Below are 18,109 nucleotides of genomic sequence, written 5' to 3'. Positions count from 1 at the left end.
TAAGTCCCTTATGCGCTATTTATGTCTGAAGTCAGCAGTGGCAGGATACTAGTCATCCAATCAAAACACGGTAAGACCAAAATTCTTCAAGGACAGACAAGAACACGAAGGAAAGCCATTTTATCAGGAGCAGAGAACTGAGATAGAAAAGACAATTCAAATTATAAGCAAGGGGTAAACAAAACCCATTCTAAGTCCGTACTGGATCAAATGGCTATATGTGGCCACATGTGGTGACAAATCCCTGTAGGTGATACCCATGTAAGATGAATGATTTCAATCAATCAGGGTTCTTATAGAGCACGACTACTCTCCGCAAGAGTCTCAATAGCTTGGGGGTGGGGGAGGGGGTTAATTGTTCAGGTTGTCTGTCAGACAATTGCTCACAGAAATATTTTCTAACATAGATAACGGGTCTACAAATCCTTTACAAAAATATTAGACCTTTTGGAGTAGATTTTCTATGATTAACTCTAAAAGAGTGATATCTGTTGAAAATGATATTTATGTCAGAAGATATTGTGATACCAATGTTCTAGTAAAACCAAAGGGGATGATGGATGGATTGCAAGCACCCACTCCCAGTCAACTGATCAGGGTTTAATCCATCATAATTCTTTAGCTCATTCCACCACCCCTGTTCAGACATGGCCATATGCAAATCGGTCTGACCCTGTGCCTCATGGAAACAGTCCAGCCCGAACTGCCAAGCCATGCCTTCCCTGGACCGGAAACAAGCATCCTGGGACCGGTTTCTGGCAAATCAGCTGTCATCAGCCAGGCTAGCTTGAATCCAGTGACAAAGTGAGCATGGGACCCACGTCTGGGCATACCCTGCCAACTTAGGGCGAACAAAGCAAAACCAAAGAGGATGATGAACGGAGTGTTGAACATGGCAAGATAACGGCTGATTAGCCAGAAATTGGTCCCAGGATGCTTGTTTCCGGTCCAGGGAAGACATGGCTTGGCAGGTCGGGCTGGACTGTTCCCGTGAGGCACAGGGTCAGAATGATTTATATATGGCCATGTCTGAACTGGCGTGGGGAAGTGAGCTAAAGAATGATGAGGAACTAAACCCAGATCAGTTGACTGGGGTGAGTGCTTGCAATGTTCAACACTCCGTCCATCATCCACTTTGGTTTTGCTTATAATATTCTAGTGCCACTCGTGGTTTCAAGAGCATCAGCGCTAGATTGCACGAACTAGTGCATGAACCGCATGTGCTGTCATTTTTTCTCATCATTTGATAAAAACACAGGGTGGATTTTTTTCTTTATACCTTGCGCTTCTGGTGTGATTGAGAGGACACAGAGGTGGGGCTGAAAGGTGTGCCTGAAAGGAATTCTTATGAAAGTGTTTTTTCCCCAGAAGACATCGATAGACATGATTGAGTCGTTAGATTATTACCATTTCTCACCAAAAAGAGAGACAGATTTAACTTTTGATGACGATGCCACTCCCGGTCAGAGAAAAGTGTACCTCATTTTATCAGTGCTAAAGTGTGGACAGCAATGTTAGTGAATGCTTCACAGGCATGAGTTTACAAGAAAATAAACAATGACGTGGGTATGTTTTTTTTTTAATGGTAGGGTTTGTGACATAACTGGTAGTCTCTGAGGTTAAACTACAACATGGCCATAAACTTTGTTTAATAAGATTGTGGAATAAAGAAATTACACCTTAGAAGCATGTTTTAATGTGTTCTGAAAACCACAGGATTGATGGGGGCTCGAGGCAGGTGTGGGAGACAGCACGAAGCCCCTGACACCAGCAGTCTGATCACTCAGAGAGAATCCGAGGGCAAACAGAGCATGTCAAGAACAGCCCTGGGTGCAGCAAGAACAGGGACTGATGAAAGCCCCCTTCCATGTTCTGCTTCACTGCGAGTCCTACTCTACTTCTGCCACCGCCTACCTGGAGAAGTCCTGCCAAGTACCACGCATCAGGCATTATACTAACACATTTCAATGTGGTACTCCGCATTTCTGCACTGAAAGCATTGTCACGCATATCTGTCTCCACTGTCGCTGTAAAAGTGCTAAGTGTGGCAGCTGGCAGCAGGCATTCGTGGTGTGCACCGCAAGCTGTGCTCCCACAGGCTTCAGAGCCTGCACTGTGAGCTAAGGCTACAGTGCAGGCTCATACTGTGCTCTCTGCAGGGCTACAATGTATCATGATGATTGTTGAACATTCCCCGAGGCACGACTCTGACTAAGATCCTGTCAGAAGTGGCCCAGGGATTACGGCATCAAGCGGCCGCCAGGACAGTCTCACTAGGTGGTCCCGCACTGAACTTTCAGGACAGTGGTAGCCCGATCACTTTGTGTAGGCCGCAGTCGGCAAATGATCCCAGAATTGCCTGATCTCAGCCTACCTGCAGTGCGGCAGCCATCCCTTGCAGACCAAAGCAGTTCCTTACCTGTAGTTAGTTACTTGATGAATGCAACAGAGTTTTTCCAGCATTGCATTGATATGTTGTGCTCGGGGTGTAATCACAGAGGAGCCGTAGAGGAAAACAATGTTAGAGTAAATATAAAAACTGCCGCAAGAAGAAACAAATCGCAAAGTGACTTCTAATGTCACTGAATAAACTGTTCTTATAGTGTATTCACCTGGTATGAAAGCTCTGCTCGAATTCTATTTTCGTAAACAAATAAGTGTTAATCCATACTAATATAATAAAGAGAGAGACCAAACCTTTGAGGCGGGTAAGCTCCGGAACCACAGCGCCAACCGTTGCACCGCATGCAGCATTGGAAAGGTGAGGCAAAGCAGATGGACATAGGCTATACACCAGCGCAACATACTTTGGAGTGGAACAAAGCCCGTTGTGTCATAAAGTAGTCTGTTGGAAGTAGCACCGGCTCTGAGGTGGGCGTGTGCTTACGTTTGGAGCGTGTGAATAGCATTCTATTGCGGCGGCTGAGTACACCGTCGGGTGATGTTTGGAGCGTGTGAATTACCTGATATTTGTGGTCGAGAGAGGGACATAGGGTGATGGCACAGTAGATCCTTGAGGTTATGCGCCTTAATGAAACTGCGTTCGTCGACACACTTCTCCTTCGCTAACAGACAGTATTTCGCATGATTTATACATATGAATGCTAACCTGCAGGTGCTCGCCACATTGTACCTGATGGAGCAAGGTGAAGAACAAAATTTTGTTCTAACTTGTGAAGTTAATCTCTCATAATGAATAATCAAACTAATAAGCATGTGGTGAAATTACTAATCAATTTAGTTTAAAAATGCAAACATCAGTACACGCGGGATAAACTAATGTGCTTTGTGTTGCAAACGCGAAGAAGAAAAAAAATTAACTAACCTTGTCTATTGTCTTTGTCAGTATTAAATGCGGCTGTTTAACTAATGGCATGTGCTTATTATGTGTGCTTATGTTATGTCTTTTTGTGACAAAAGCTTTTGGAGTTCGTGCAGTTCCTGAAGGAAGAGTAAATATAAAGCTGCCTGACTGTGCTTCTGCTAGGTAACACAATTAACAGGGTTAATTAGTAAAGGGGGAGGGTAACAGAATGGGTCTCAATTCTTTAATTAATTGATGTCTTGTGTTTGTTTAATAATAGTTTCCAAAGTGAGGCCTAAAAGGTGGCACAGAAATATGGCTGACAGCACAGCAGACTTGAAACCTTGTCCAGAGTGAAGTATTGACACGTACGCAGCTGTGAGGATTTTTGCTGCATTGACATTATTAATTGAAAAACAGTTTTTGGTCAAGATGAACGTGCACATGAAGAATAAGCTTCAACGACAGGATTTGTAAAAGTCTGCCAAGGTTAGGAAGTGAAAAGTACAAGACTCGAAGAAAAGTTACTGTTTTGAGGAAGCCAAATAGTGTGGAAATGAAAGACAATAGGGCTTATGTGAAGCCTGGATTTGGTCGAGGATCGGAGATGATGTAATTTACTTTATCATGGTCTGACACAGGACAGCCAATGAAAAACTTGAATTTGCTCTAAGGAATGTGAAATTTAGAAAGTTTAGCTAGAGAAAAATGTATAAAACCTAACACTTGGGTCAGGGAAAAAACTCTCTTGCTTCCAGATTCCTAAATGACGTGACGTGCTGTTGGACTTTTGGCGCACGTAAGAACAGCAGACTTTAAATGATATTTTCCTTTTCAGGTGAAGTGAGAAATAGACAGGGAAATAGATTTAGGGAATGGAAACTGTTAATTGCTAATATTTCATGTTTCTGAACTTTCTTTAATAATGTCAGTTTATTAATTCATTTCCTAATAAAATGCTGCTTTCTTATTTGCTTATAAAAAAGATTCTAAAACGTAAATGCTCTTTCTTTATGAAGAATGAAGTTAATAAAAATTAGATTTAAAAAGACAAGCTGGTCTTGTTTATTCATGGTCTAGTTACTATCAGTTGATCCAATCGCCTTAAGTGGTCTGATTTAATAAATGATAAATGCTTAAATCCATGGTAAAAGATGATAAACTGCAGTTGTATATAATATTGTAAATATCATGTGAATAGTTTTATAAATCATACCACTAGATTCAGTTGCTCAAAAATTGTCTCATTGGTGTTATGGGCCTATATAAGTGTTTCATGATTAATGGCGAGTATTGAGGTAATAGGTAGCGTTTGAGAGACGTTTTTCAATAGGAGTGCTGGATCATACCAATATAGCTTTCAACCGTTGTTACCTTTGTGTAGGCATAGATTCTCAGTCACATGCCAGCAGACATGTCTGTCATACCCGTACAACGTCGGGACAGGGCGCTAGTGATTGATCATAAAGTAGTGTGTTTCCATCAGCCTCAGGGTGATACACACTGAATAATACAGCTGTAATTTGTCCAAAAGGTATGTACAGTCTGCGCAGGTCTGGAAACTGTCCTCCCATCCATGACATTCGGGTTGTAGATTATGGACACGTATGCAAGTGCACGCGAAGTGTGGGCTCTGCTGGTCCTCAAAGTGTCAACCAGCACCAAAATGAAGGCAACAGAGAGGAAACATGGGGTGCCCGAGTACCCCACTTCATTTTTCACAAACAAGTCTTGACAATAGTCATGCTTTGGGAAGTCACAGTGCAGGACCATCTGCAATGGTTTCCTTGATCTCCTGGATCTACGTCTAACGAGCCGCTATATTTAGCGCCAGTGAACCTGGCCCTTCGCGTTTATCTGTAGGTTCAGGGGGTCTAACTCTACTAAAGGCTGCTGCTCAGTGGAGCTGGATTCGTTGGGAACTCCCAGAAGGTTGATGGTTGGCTGGAGGGGAAACGCGCATGACAAACCGGTAACACTCACTTTATTCTTTAATACATAAAGCGCCTCCACCCAGCATGCTTTCATGTCATTTTGTTAAACTATTTACTCATATTACCAAGATTGTCAAGACCATCTCTGTTGAACGGGGTGCACAGTGTGCTGCGATAAACTATTACTCACAGCATTTCATGTGGGTTTAAAAAGTCATTTAGGGACATGATCTTGATCTTGGCGGACAGGTAACTCAGTCACACCGTTGATGGATATCCTGTCTGCTGAACATACAAGTACCATTATATCCCATGGGATTTATATATATCGGCGGACGGGATATCCGTCACCTTTGTGACTGAGTAACCCTTTTGCTGAAATTCAAATCAGGCCCTTAGTTTGTTAGACTTTAACAGGTCACTGAACGTAGAGGCCTCAGTCTTTCTGGACCCAAACTGCATTTACGGATCTTCATTTCTGCCCCTATGTGGTGCCCCCTTGATGTAGGTATCACGCTTGCTTCTCTCTGAAGATCTGAATATGTGAGAGCTCCTCCTGAGCGTGATATTCAAACGCGATTTACAGCTTGGGGAATGGACTGCTCTGTCACAAGCGTGATATGCATGATAGCTTATGGTGCTTCCAATATGGCAGATGGTGTATTCGTGGCATTTTGATGGAGAATGCAATTTGCCAATCTCTAAATAAGACCCTAAGTTGCTAGATATTTCCAGGGGTTGGAAGGAGTAGAGATTTAGTGAGGAACCTGTCACACCACTTTTCTTTTCAAATCTAGATACGCGACTATCCGAGGCTCGATGAAGGTTTTTGCCTCTATGGTGGGAGATGTGGGGGTCCTCGTTGAATAGGTGTGCTGACTAGAGTGCAAGGCTGGGTGACTGACAAGGAGAGGTTAAGGCTTACTATCTCAGTGGGTGGAAGTGGTGCGCTTCATGGTGCCTCCAAATGTGAGATAGGGAGGATTTGGTTTTTGTGACATGGAGGCTTCAAGTAAGCAATCTCAGATTGGGTAGGTAGAGCATCAGACAGTGTAGGAATATCAAGAACCAGAGGCCGTCATTGATTTAGGACTAGAGAGCTGGGTAGAAAAGAGGTGGGCATCTCCTTCAAAGAGATTTTAGGAGAAGCCAAAGGAGGCGATTATGTCAGGGTGGATTGTACGGTTCAGTTGAAGAGAAGAAGGATCCCATGGACTAAGCTTTGAGGAACACCAGGGGAAGTGGGTGTGAGTAAAGTCAAGGAGCGCAATGTTACTCTGCAGGCTCAGTTATCAGGTAGGAAGAAAGCCAGGAGAGGTGCATTAGTTTCAGGTGTCCGTGACACATGATATATCATGCAGGATGAAGACAGAAGAGGGGGTTGGGATTAAAGGCTGGAATTGAGGTTATAGAGTGATGATGAGGGCTAATGTGGGTAAGTGCATTCTATGGATCGTGAACTGCAAGGGATACACAGGTTTTAGTGGGATGCTTGAACAACTTCCTCTCTGGGGACTTTGGAAACAAGAGGAAGAGGAAGACATGTCAGATCCTGGATGGCCTGAAAGGCTTTTAATAATCCTGGAGGGTATATGTAGGGGAGTAGAGACTTGAAAAATGGTCAAAGTAAGATGTGAAAGATGAGGAGGCAAGAATTTTGATCATTATGGGGTAAGATGTATCGTACAGGACGTTAGGAGGATAACTGCCTGGATGATGTGGCAAAATCTGCAGGAACAGTGGATGGGAAAGCTATCCACTCAAGAAGACAGGTTTAAGGTAATGGAAGGAGAGAAAGGGGAGCAGTGGGGACCACCTGATGGTAGTATTACTAGTTGAAAAGAAGGTATCATAACTATTAACTGTGAGTGGGAAGCAAGTGATGGGTGTGAGGAGAGCTGGGAGAAGTGACTGGCAGAGCTGGATCCAGAAGCTGTTTAGGATGTCTGTGTTCTGAAAGTAGGAGAGGAAGTAAAAGGGTTTAGCTGACGCAGGGTGGGATTCACATAGGGTTTAAAGACCTAATGCAGCATCGCAGTACATGTTCTTTCTTCCTGGATCAGCTGTATGGATAAGGGTAAAAATGTAGCTTGGAAATCTGATTAGATAAGAAACAAAAACAGCCCAGCCCTGAAAGCAGTCTTGAGAGAGGCGCACTTATGATTTGCTGCTGAACGATGTTCCTGGTTACAGCGAGAGATACCAACGCATTGAAAAAATTTACTATTTCATTCAGCTCCAAGCCCAGCCCAGTTCTGGAGAATGTGGACTGCAAACAGCACTTAATTTGGTATACAATTGCAGTGACCCATGGTTGAGGAGGCGGATGGGATAGAGGGATGTATAGAAAGCATATGTTGCATTAGCCACCCGTATTCGATGGTGCTATTGTATACGAGTGCTTCGTCGGCGAGTCTACTTAGAGCGGATTGGCAATGGACGGCATTTTATAGGAACAGTGGAAGATATTTGGTTACATTTACCTTGCAGATATAATTAGTGACAGGGGAAGCTGGTGAAGAGAATAGTGGTAGAGATAGGAATGAATCAGTGGTTAGAGAGCAAGGAGACGACTGTCAAGATAAAGAATGACATGACGCTAGTGAGGAAGAGGAGGCTGAGTGGACTACCTTGGGAAGCGAGAGGCTCCAGTCTACGAGATTCTGGTCAGAACAACGGAAGCCTGTCAAGTTTGAGGGTTAGGCAGCTATGGGCCTCTCAGCCCAGGAGCAGTGGGGGAGGTTCAGCCGATGGAAATATAGTGCCTAAAGGCCAAGTGTGTGAAAGGAAGCACAATGGTAAGAGCGCACATCGAGACGTGTTGAATGAAGAGAAGTAGAAGCTGGGGATCAAGCAGATGCAAAGGAACTTGTAAGGTAGAATATTTGTGTTGTAGTGTTGTGGGTGAACACTGTGCCATATTTTCTTAACCACCTTATTGTCCTAATTATCACACCCTAAAGTCCCTACCACCTTCAGAAATCCACCCATATTCTTCGCTATCTACCTCTTCCGTTTAAGTTTTTATCACCCTCCAGCTTCCTGTCTCCGTCTCCACCTATACCGCCTTGAGACACAGCGTATGCCTCACCCTTGTGCAGGGTTCTGGCCTAGTATTGTGGGCTCCAGCACAGAGGCATCGAGCACAGCACCACTAACCTTGTAATTAACCAGGGTTGGGTCCTCCTCCTGGAAGATTTCGGCATCGCAGTCTCGCAGAAGCTGCACCATTTGCACCGGGTCGACTCTGTCCAGGTCCTTCGTGATGGGGTTGGATTTTTCAGTGATGGGTAGGTTAGCCTCATATCCGGTCAACTGAAAGGAAAAAAGGACAGTTATGTCTGGTGGAGCTGCATGGAAGATCCTTTTATAAAATACCCAGCAGCAAACTTGAGGTTGAGTTGAGTCGTCGATTCACAGAATGCCTGCCGGATCAGATCAGATGTACAGGAAATGTTGAAGACGTTGAGACATTCAGAGAGGAGAACTTCTTACAAGAGCACCAAAAATCAATATTGAACACTGTCAGAAAATACTTCAAAGTAGTGCCTGGGGGTAAATCACCCTTTTACAAATTCATCCTGAAGCAGACAATGGAATAGCCCGTCAGGGTGCTTGGGCTCAGTCTGCAACGACTGGGAAAAGCTTCCGCTGAAGGACCACACACAACACAACAGTTTGACGGATTCATTAGAGATACTTTTTTGATATTTACAAACAAATCTGTAAATTTAAAACAATTCAAAACAATCCATTACATTTCATTAAAAAAAACAAAAACAGGAAACAGTTTCCTTAAACAGAAAAAACAAAATAAACCTTTTAAGGGAAATATCTTCCTAAAAATACATATAAACAATAAAGTGACGTTCACATTGATGCAAAAGATTTTGGGCCATATGTATCATTCCAAAATGCGATCGCAAACGCAGAAATTCGGCATCTGTGATCGCAATTTGGCTCAGTGGTATGTATGAAAACAAAACTGCCTCGTAAAATAAGGAATCCCAAAATTTGCGATTCCTTATTTTGTGATTGCATTTAAGGAATCGCAAATTGCTATTTCTTAAATGCAATGTAAGAATCACAGAAAAAGTGCAATTTGGCTTTAAGGAATCGCAAATTACCACCAACTTCAAGTTGGTGGTAATTTGCGATTTCTATGAAAAATGCCCTTTTTGCACTTTTCAAAGTGCAATGTGGCGCACATACATGCCTTTAGGGCATGTATGTTTGCCACATGTGCACACATGCACATTTCAGGGGTGCAAAAGGGTGTCCTTTTGATACCCTGGCACCCTTGAAATTGCATTCTCAATTTGCGATTCTCTAATTGTGAATTGCAAATTGAGAATGTCTCCCAATTCATTCCTATGGGCCGCTAGGCCCATAGGAATGAATAGGGAGGTGTTCCTGAATTGTGAATTGCAATTTGCGATTCGCAATTAAGGAATATGTAGGATTCACAAAATTATTTGCAAATCCTACATACACAGCATTTTGCGATTCTCAAATAGCGATTTTCTAAAAATCGCTACTTGAGAATTGCAAAACCTACGTTTCATACATATGGCCCTAAATTCTTGTGCGAAACACTCAGGCCTAGATGTATCAAGCCTTTTGCGAATCGCCAAGGCCGAAATTTACAGAATTTCAGCCTTTGCGAATCGCAAACAGTCTATTTGCATGTTTTGGCATGCATCAAAAATTCGCAAATTAAGGAATCGCAAAAATTTGCGATTCCTTATTTTGCCATAGCATTTAAGGAATCACAATTTTGCGATTCCTTAAATGCTATGTATGTAGCATTTTACAATTGCAAATTTTGGTTAAGAAATCGCAAATTACCACCAACTTGTAGTTGATGTTAATTTGCGAATTCTTTTAAAAATGCACAATTTGGCATTTTTGAAGGTGGCATGTGACGCACACACATGCCCATAGGGCATGTATGTGTGCCATATGCACACACATGTAGATTTCAGGGGTGCAGCAGGGTGTCTTTGAGACACCCCTGCACCCTTGAAATTATTCTAAATTTGCGATTAGCAAATTGCGAATCGCAAATTGAGAATATTTTCACAATCATTCCTATGGGCCTCCTGGCCCATAGGAATGCATGGGAAATTATTCCTTAATTGCGAATTTGAAAAATGTGAATTCGCAAATAAGGAAGACTAAGAAATCGCTAAAAAATAGCGATTTTTTACATATATCCCATTTTGCGATTTCTAAATAGCGATTCTTTCTAAATAGCGATTTTTAAGGAATCGCTATTTAGAAATCGCAAAATGGAATCTTGATACATCTGCCCCTCAGGCTATAAAAAAAACAAACAAATACATATGTACATTAAATTGCCTTTTTGAGCTCAGTGCAAGCACCTCGCTTTTCAGAGGGGCAAGAGAGAGAGGGAGGGGGAACTAGCAATAATAATAGTTGAGACCTTGGTTGGTGAATAACGCTCGGTAATGGCTTTTTTAGTATTCTCATGGGCTGAGCCCTCCGACTCGGGCTTTATTTGTCGGGTCGGGGAAGATGACCTTGGTTATTGGCCAGCTATGTGATCAATATTGGTACATGATCCAGAACTGGAAAAGCGCCCGGTTCCCCTTTCCACAGAGGAAAGGTCCCTTTTATGATGAGCCCCAAAGAGGATAAAAGGGTGTCCTCATAGAGGCATGTACACGAATAACTGAGTACAGGTACAGAATACTGATCATAAGCCATGGCCATTCACAGCAGGGTGCTTCACCGGAGGAGTGGGAGGGGGGGGGATAAAAGGTGGTCCCTTTCATTCTCCCTCAAATACTAGTCTTCCTATCTAGTAAAGCAATTAACCCCTTGTGCGCCGATGACGGAACCACTCCGTCATCAGCTGCGGTGGCGCTGTGCTGATGACGGAGCGGTTCCGTCATGGCCCGCCCGCCGCTCATGCGCGGCGCGAATTCCGCGCCTGCGCTGAGCTTTCTATTGAGCGGGCGGGGCCATGACAGAACCACTCCGTCATAAGTACAGCGCAACCGACGCTGGTGACGGAGCGGTTCCGTCACCAGCATGCGCCCCCCGCTCTTCCGCCCCACCCCCTTAGCACTGCGGCGGAATAGCCGCCGCAGTGAAGGGGTTCATTTTCACCGTGACCTCGGTGGCAATTTTTATGAATACAAACTACATTTGGGCCTCCGAATATGAGATTGGCATTGGCAGGAAGTGCAATAAATGTGTGAATTAAATAAATACATATATATATATTATATATATTGATATATATATATATATATATATATATATATATATATATATGTGTATTTTTTTAAAGTGTATTTCCTCCGCTCATGTTATTTTAGAACATAGACCATGAAACTGACAGAAGGGGGACAACATTTTTATTTTCATACTGTGTTCTTGCAAGGCATGTTTTGCTTATTTCCCCCCAAATTTTCTGGCAATATAGTCTTTGTTAAAATGTAGCTGCTCACAAGCCTAACAGACATCTTGAAATTTGTCACAACTTAAATAGATATTCTTTAACTGGCATACATGTACAAACGAAATCATGTAGTTTCACCCACATAAGTTTTAAGAATGGGGAGAATTGTTCGTTCAAATCAATGAGTGCATGCACAGGACAGGAGATGATCTTGCTAAAAACACAAACGAATAGTGAGTCAAATATTCAATTAAAATCTAAGTGTAGTCTTTCGCTTTGTGTTGCAAATCACATGATGCATAAGAGAGGAGCAAACGTAAGTTCTATTTGGTAGACTACTTGCGCCTCCTACAATCACGCGATTCATGATTTGTAGGCTATTATGATGCAGTTCTGTCATGAAGGGTCAGAGATTTGGGGTAAAATCTGAAGGGAAAAGACACAAAGTGCTGATGGAGTAACCCAAGATGCACCAACAGAAAAATGGAGGACACTGAAGAGCCGTGGACGAGGACGCATGGAGCGGCCCCTGGGTGGAGACGCAATGGAGGTTTGGATGCATGGACATGAGTCCTTACTGGTCAGTGGTGGTGGTGTTACTGGCCAGAGCTGGTGTGGGTCACCTTGAAGGACCTTGAGGTGGACGCTGGTTGCACTGTTAGCAGTGGTACAAAAGAGCGATGGGGTGAGAGGGTGTCCATGTTTATTACAACAGGTGAAGAGGATTAAATAGTTAAGCACAGAGATAATGGTTTGACTCATCAACCAACTGAACAAATGCAGAAGTGTGTTGGGTGACTGGTGTTTGTTTTCCGGTAGACTGAGTCACATCAAGTAATTGTACAAAATGCAGAGTGGAGTAAGTGAGTAAATTGGTAAGTAAGTGTTTACTGTTTCTGTAGCATTTGCTACATCAACCCATGGAACATCCTTCAAAATGCAGTAGATTAGTCAGTGTTGACTTTTCTGTAACATAGTCCACATCAACTGTGGAGCAAAATTCGGACTTAAGTGGGTGAGTGAGCATGAGTGAGTATTTATCTTTCTGTAGCATGAACGGCATCAACCAATGACGTTAAATGAAGAATGAATATGTGAGCCCGCCACTGCACCATGTATTTCTTTTCTGGAGGCTGAGTCCCATCAATCAATGGAACAAACCGCAGAACTGCGTGAGCGAGTAACTGATCGCGCAGGTGAGTGAGTATGTTTCTGGTTCCTGAGGAACAATTACTAAAGGAACAGCATGGAACTGGGGTGAGCCCCTGAGAGAGAGGGTGTCTGTTTACTTTTCAGGAGCATAGGCCATTTCAATCTAAGGAACACCGCGTAGAGACGTAATCTGCGAATGTTCACTTCCTTGTAGGACTTCCATGACTCCAACTGTGTCTAAGGCTTCATATGGAACGCGCCTTAAGCTTTCTCAAGAGGCGTCATAACAGGAGCTGCAATAGTCCACTGAGAACACCTCTAGATCAGGTAAAGTTAATCTTGTATGTCTAACAAAAAGGCGTTGTACAAATGTCAACTTTGGAAGACTGGACAATCAGAGGATCTTAGCTCATAGGTTTAGAACGTCATTGGACAAGAAAACAACCACTTGCTAAGGAATGGGAGATTTGCTGTTAGGTGGAGAACTACACCAGGTCCCTCTGAAATGAAAATGTTTAGAGCCAGCACCAAGTATTCTGCTTCCTTGCCATCAAGTTCTTGGCTACTGGTGGCCACATACTCCTCTTATTAACAAATCTGAGCCCCTTGTGCCAAGTAGGCATTTTGTCGCCATGCTAAGGAATCAACAGACATGCCAAGTGTACTAGGCGCAATGACACTTGGAAAGACGATGTCATGTGACGCTTAATATAATCATAGAAGTGCCCGGGTCACCTGCGGACAATGAAGGATTGCCATAGAATAATGAGGGTCCTGTAGAAAAAGATCAGCAATGATTGGCCATGATATTCCCTCTGCTTACCTACTACTTTTAACCCGTTTGCTACTTCCAATGTTCCACGCCGGTGCGGAACGTTCTATTAAGCGGGCGGTGCCGCGTCGGTCAACGGACGTGCGCAGCACTATGGAGGTAATGCTCGCGACGGCCGTTGGTCGACAGAAGCAGCAAAGGGGTTAAGTAGAAAAAGAACACTATTCAATATTAATTCTGAGGCATGTAGGGAAATTTTATGTTTTGACCCATATTGATTTAGGTCGTTTCCTTCTTCGTTTCCACAAGATGTCGCTAGAGTTCTTCTCCGAAGACACATATGAAATAAAGCCCTTGAAGATAAATGCTGTGATTTTTATGCTACATTCTATGATTTGTCTATTATTCAAATGCCTGTAGGTTTTGAGTTTTCCTCGACTTGAGAATTTCCTTTGAGGGAATTGTGTACCATGGATAACAAACCTCACAAAACCAGGCAGTAATTTGCTTAACTTGCCAATGAACATTTAACTGATGTCATCAGCATAGGTTTAAAAAGAGAAACTACTACAACTGATGAATGTGTTCAATATAAAGAGACAGCTGCTGGGATCAGCAGGCCCTAGGGAACATCCTTGTAGGCTTGTGTATGAAACTGGGTTTTTGTTGCAGTTGTCCCCCTACTTTTCGCCCCCTCTTTTAGGTGCTAGATGCAGATTTGACTCTGCATGGAGGTTTGCTAACCAGACCACAGTGCCAGTGCTCCTTCCTTAAAACAAAGTGAAGTCTGATTATTTCACAATTGGCTATGGACTTTAGCACCCCTGTAAGTCCCTGCTAAATTATACCCCAAACCCACACACAAATTCCACACAGACTGCCACTGTAGGCTTTGTGACATGGTGCAAACCATGAGTGAAAACATGACATGGCACACTCCTGTGTGCCATGACAATGCATGGGCTATATGTAAATCACCCCTAAGACAGGCCTTGGAGCACTAAGGCAGGGTGCATTATAATTATAAAACATGTGAGGATATATCTGCTTGAGCAGATATGCTCCTGCAATGTCTAGCTCCATTGGTGAATATTACAAGTGAGCAGGGAAGCCATTTTAAGGTATGTACTGGGCACTGGTCCAAACGAGTTTTCAAGCTACATGATGGCTTTACTGCAATCAATGGGGTTTGGTCTCAAACGCCATTTATTAATAAACCAACAATGACTTCAGTGATGTATTTAATAATACATGCACCCATAGGGTACCTTAGAGGTACCCCCTGAAACCTACTAGTCCTCTAGTGTGCTTGCTGACTGGTCCTGTCCAGCCTGCCACCAAAGACACGTTTCTGTCCATCTTGGAGGTGAGAGCCTATCTCTATGAGGTCAGAAAGAGTGTCTGCTTTGGTAGGAGGTGTTTACACCTCCTCCAGCAGGAGGGCTAGTAAATTAGCATGTCAAGGCAGGGAACTTCAAAGAGCACACTGCCTTTGATATGCAAGCCTGGCTTCTCCCAGCCCTGGGATATGCAACCTCCTGCCTAGGGGCCCATTTGGTACCAGGACTGGTGGGAAATTACCTATGTGAGGAGGCATGTTGCACCTCCAGGCTGGTCACACCCCTAAAGTGGGCAGCCTGAAGTGAACACGAAAGAGAGAAGGCTGCCGCCTTGTGTGTGGTGGAAATAGGAACTCTGGGACACTGATGCCCACTCCCAACAGGAAGTGGTCATTTAGAGGGTGTAGTAGCCTCTGGGGTAATTAGCCCATTGGCTACCACCCTTTACTCCTGGTATCACCCCTAAAGTGAGTATTTAGGTGGCCCCCTGACACCAGGAAAGCACATTCAACTTCAGGGACTCGCGCAAAACCCTGCTTTCACTTCGACTTTTGATGGGCCTGTCTTCGCCAAGAGTTGAACATCCTCCCCCAAAAAAGCCGGTCATGGGCCTCACCAACTGGGAAAGACCTCCTTTGGAGTAGAGGAGTTGGTCCCCTACATCTGCAGGCACAGCAAAGCATCTACCAGCTCCACTGTCTTGCCAGCCATTAAGCCCACCGAAGAAGCAGCATGACAGGAGAAAGGTCTTTGTGCTCCAGGAGGTCAGATCCGTCTCCTTGCACAGTTTGGATACAAAACCAAAGGGAATGATAGACGGAGTGTTGAACATTGCAAGCACTCACCCCCAGTCCATTGATCTGGGTTTAATATATCATCATTCTTTAGCTCACTGCGCTACCCCAGTTCAGACATGGCCATATACAAATCAGTCTGACCCTGTGCCTCATGGGAACAGTCCAGCCCTAACTGCCAAGCCATGTCTTCCCTGGACTGGAAACAAGCATCCTGGGACCGGTTTCTGGCTAATCAGCCGTCATCAGCCAGGCTAGCTTGAATCCAGTGGCAAAGTGAGCAAGGGACCCAAGTCTGAGCATACCCTGTCAACTTAGGGTGAACAAAGCAAAACCAAAGGGCATGGTGAACGGAGTGTTAAACATTGCAAGCACTCACCCCCAGTCAACGGATCTGGGTTCCCATTGGGTGCAGGGTCAAGACTGATTTGCATATGACTGGGTCCAAACTGAAATGGCATGGTGAGCAAAAAGCCGATGGATTTAGGCCCAGCTCTCTATACTAGGATGAATGTTTGACATTGTCCTGCATTCTGCCCATCAATTGTTCTTTTTGCGAGTTTGGAGACACCAGAATACCCAGGAGCCGCTCAGTACCAATACCCTGGGTATCAGAGCAGGTGTAGCAACCATGGCTTGTTCTATCAATCAGTCATTTGTAGAGCACACTATGCACCTGTGAGGGTCTCAAGGCGCTGGGAGGGAGGGGGGGGGGGCGGCGCTACCAGTCAAACAGCCAGGTCTTGAGTAGCCTCCTCAAGGTCTTGGGTCTGTCATAGGCTCAGTGGGAGGGTGTTCCAGGTCTTGGTGGCGAGGTGGGAAAAGGCTCTCCCGCCGGTAGTTGTTCTTCGGATGTGAGGGATGGTGGCAAGTGTGAGGTCGGCAGAGTGGAGTTGGTGGTTGGGGATGTAGAAGGAAAGTTGTCTGTTGAGGTAGACTGGGCCGGTCTTGTGGAGTGCCTTGTGTGCGTGGATGAGGAGCTTGAAGGATATCCTCTTGTTGACGGGGAGCCAGTGCAGGTTTCTCAGGTGGGGGGTGATGTGGCTGTGTTGGTGGTCCAGTCTGGACTCCAACAGCACAAATCAAGACCTACCATTGAGAGACATCAGGATCCACAAGGCCTGCACTGAGAGTGGCCCTGCTGTCCTGTTTCCCCTCTTCACCAGGTCCCCAAGACCCAGAGTGATCCTCTGACCGACCATGACCCAACTCCTCAAAGAACCCCTACACCCGTACTCCACAGCCTGAGTCAGAGGGAGACGATGGTGCCAATGTGGTCCTGAGGACCTCAGGAGCTGAGCGCACCCTTGGGTTTAACCAGCGGTAGGGTTGCCGTAGTTGCACTGGGCCTCGCAGCCCAGAGAAGGGTTAATTTACTTTTACACTTTTTTAAAGACTTTTGAATACATTCAACGTTTTTACATCTTCTTCTGTATCGAGGAGTTATTGCACCATTGGCTTTTTTAGAATTGTTAGTTACCTGGCATATTGGTTATTTGCTCGCTACGGACAAACTATTGTTCCCACCATTGAAGAGGGTCTCCTAAGGATTCTTGGTGCCTAGGTCTAAGCCCCGTTCCGCCGCAGCCTGTGCCGATTGCGCGGAGGGCGTTACAGACCAGGCACACCCATCTAGACACTTCCAGCGGCCCGCAGGCATTTCCGGGAGGTGCACGGTATAGTTTGGGGAGATGCTGGAGTGGACACGCGCATCGGGCGTGCCTAAGGAAACCCTCATGTGCCCGTCCGCGGCTGGATCCAAAAACACGGTTTGTTTTCCGCGAGGAGGCAGGTCTGTTCCCAAATATTCCAGGGAAGAGTTGCTGACATTTAACTCATTAGAGCATAAGCCTACTTGCCCCCTCTTGGATTTACAGAGTGAATTCAGGCATTGCAAACCATGCAAATTACCCCTAAATGTTGCTAGGGTCAAAAATAGATAGACAAATTCCTTATAAACATTCCTATTCAGAAGGCACAAAGCTGTTTCAGGGCATGCTGATTAACGCATGTTCCCTTCTGAAACACAAAGTAGAATTAGCAGAGATAGTGGGCTCATACAAACTCGACCTAGTGTATTTCACCGAAACATGGGCTGACAATTCCTCTAGCATTGATTTAGGGCTGACCATTCCTGCGGGCTATGCAATCTGCATGGCAGACTGTGCGAACAAGAGGGGTGGGGAGTTAGCAATCATCTCTAGAGACCACTTATTAGACACGGGATTGGCAGCGGGGTGCACCCCAGACTGCGAAGTGTTATCCTTCCGGATCACTCGGAGTAAAACTCACACGTTTAAGGGCCTTTTGCTATACAGGCCACCCGGAGCTAGAACTCCCTTTGTCGATTCCATTAGTTCCTTCATAGAAGCTAGCTGTGATG

The 18,109-nt window shown here is 44.6% G+C and overlaps 1 protein-coding gene across 1 annotated transcript in view; it reads right to left on the bottom strand.

Moving 5' to 3' along the window:
* Positions 1–18,109, bottom strand: part of GCKR (glucokinase regulator) — a 164,259-nt gene that overhangs the window by 77,792 nt on the left and 68,358 nt on the right. Inside the window, exon 2 of the mRNA XM_086928175.1 lies at positions 8,398–8,553. Coding sequence (XP_086784301.1) covers positions 8,398–8,553 — 156 coding nt within the window. The remainder of the gene's footprint in view (positions 1–8,397; positions 8,554–18,109) is intronic.

Source organism: Lissotriton vulgaris, chromosome 6 (genome assembly GCF_964263255.1).
Source record: "Lissotriton vulgaris chromosome 6, aLisVul1.2, whole genome shotgun sequence".
Classification (NCBI taxonomy): domain Eukaryota; kingdom Metazoa; phylum Chordata; class Amphibia; order Caudata; family Salamandridae; genus Lissotriton; species Lissotriton vulgaris.
This window is presented reverse-complemented; position numbering and strand designations above follow the sequence as displayed.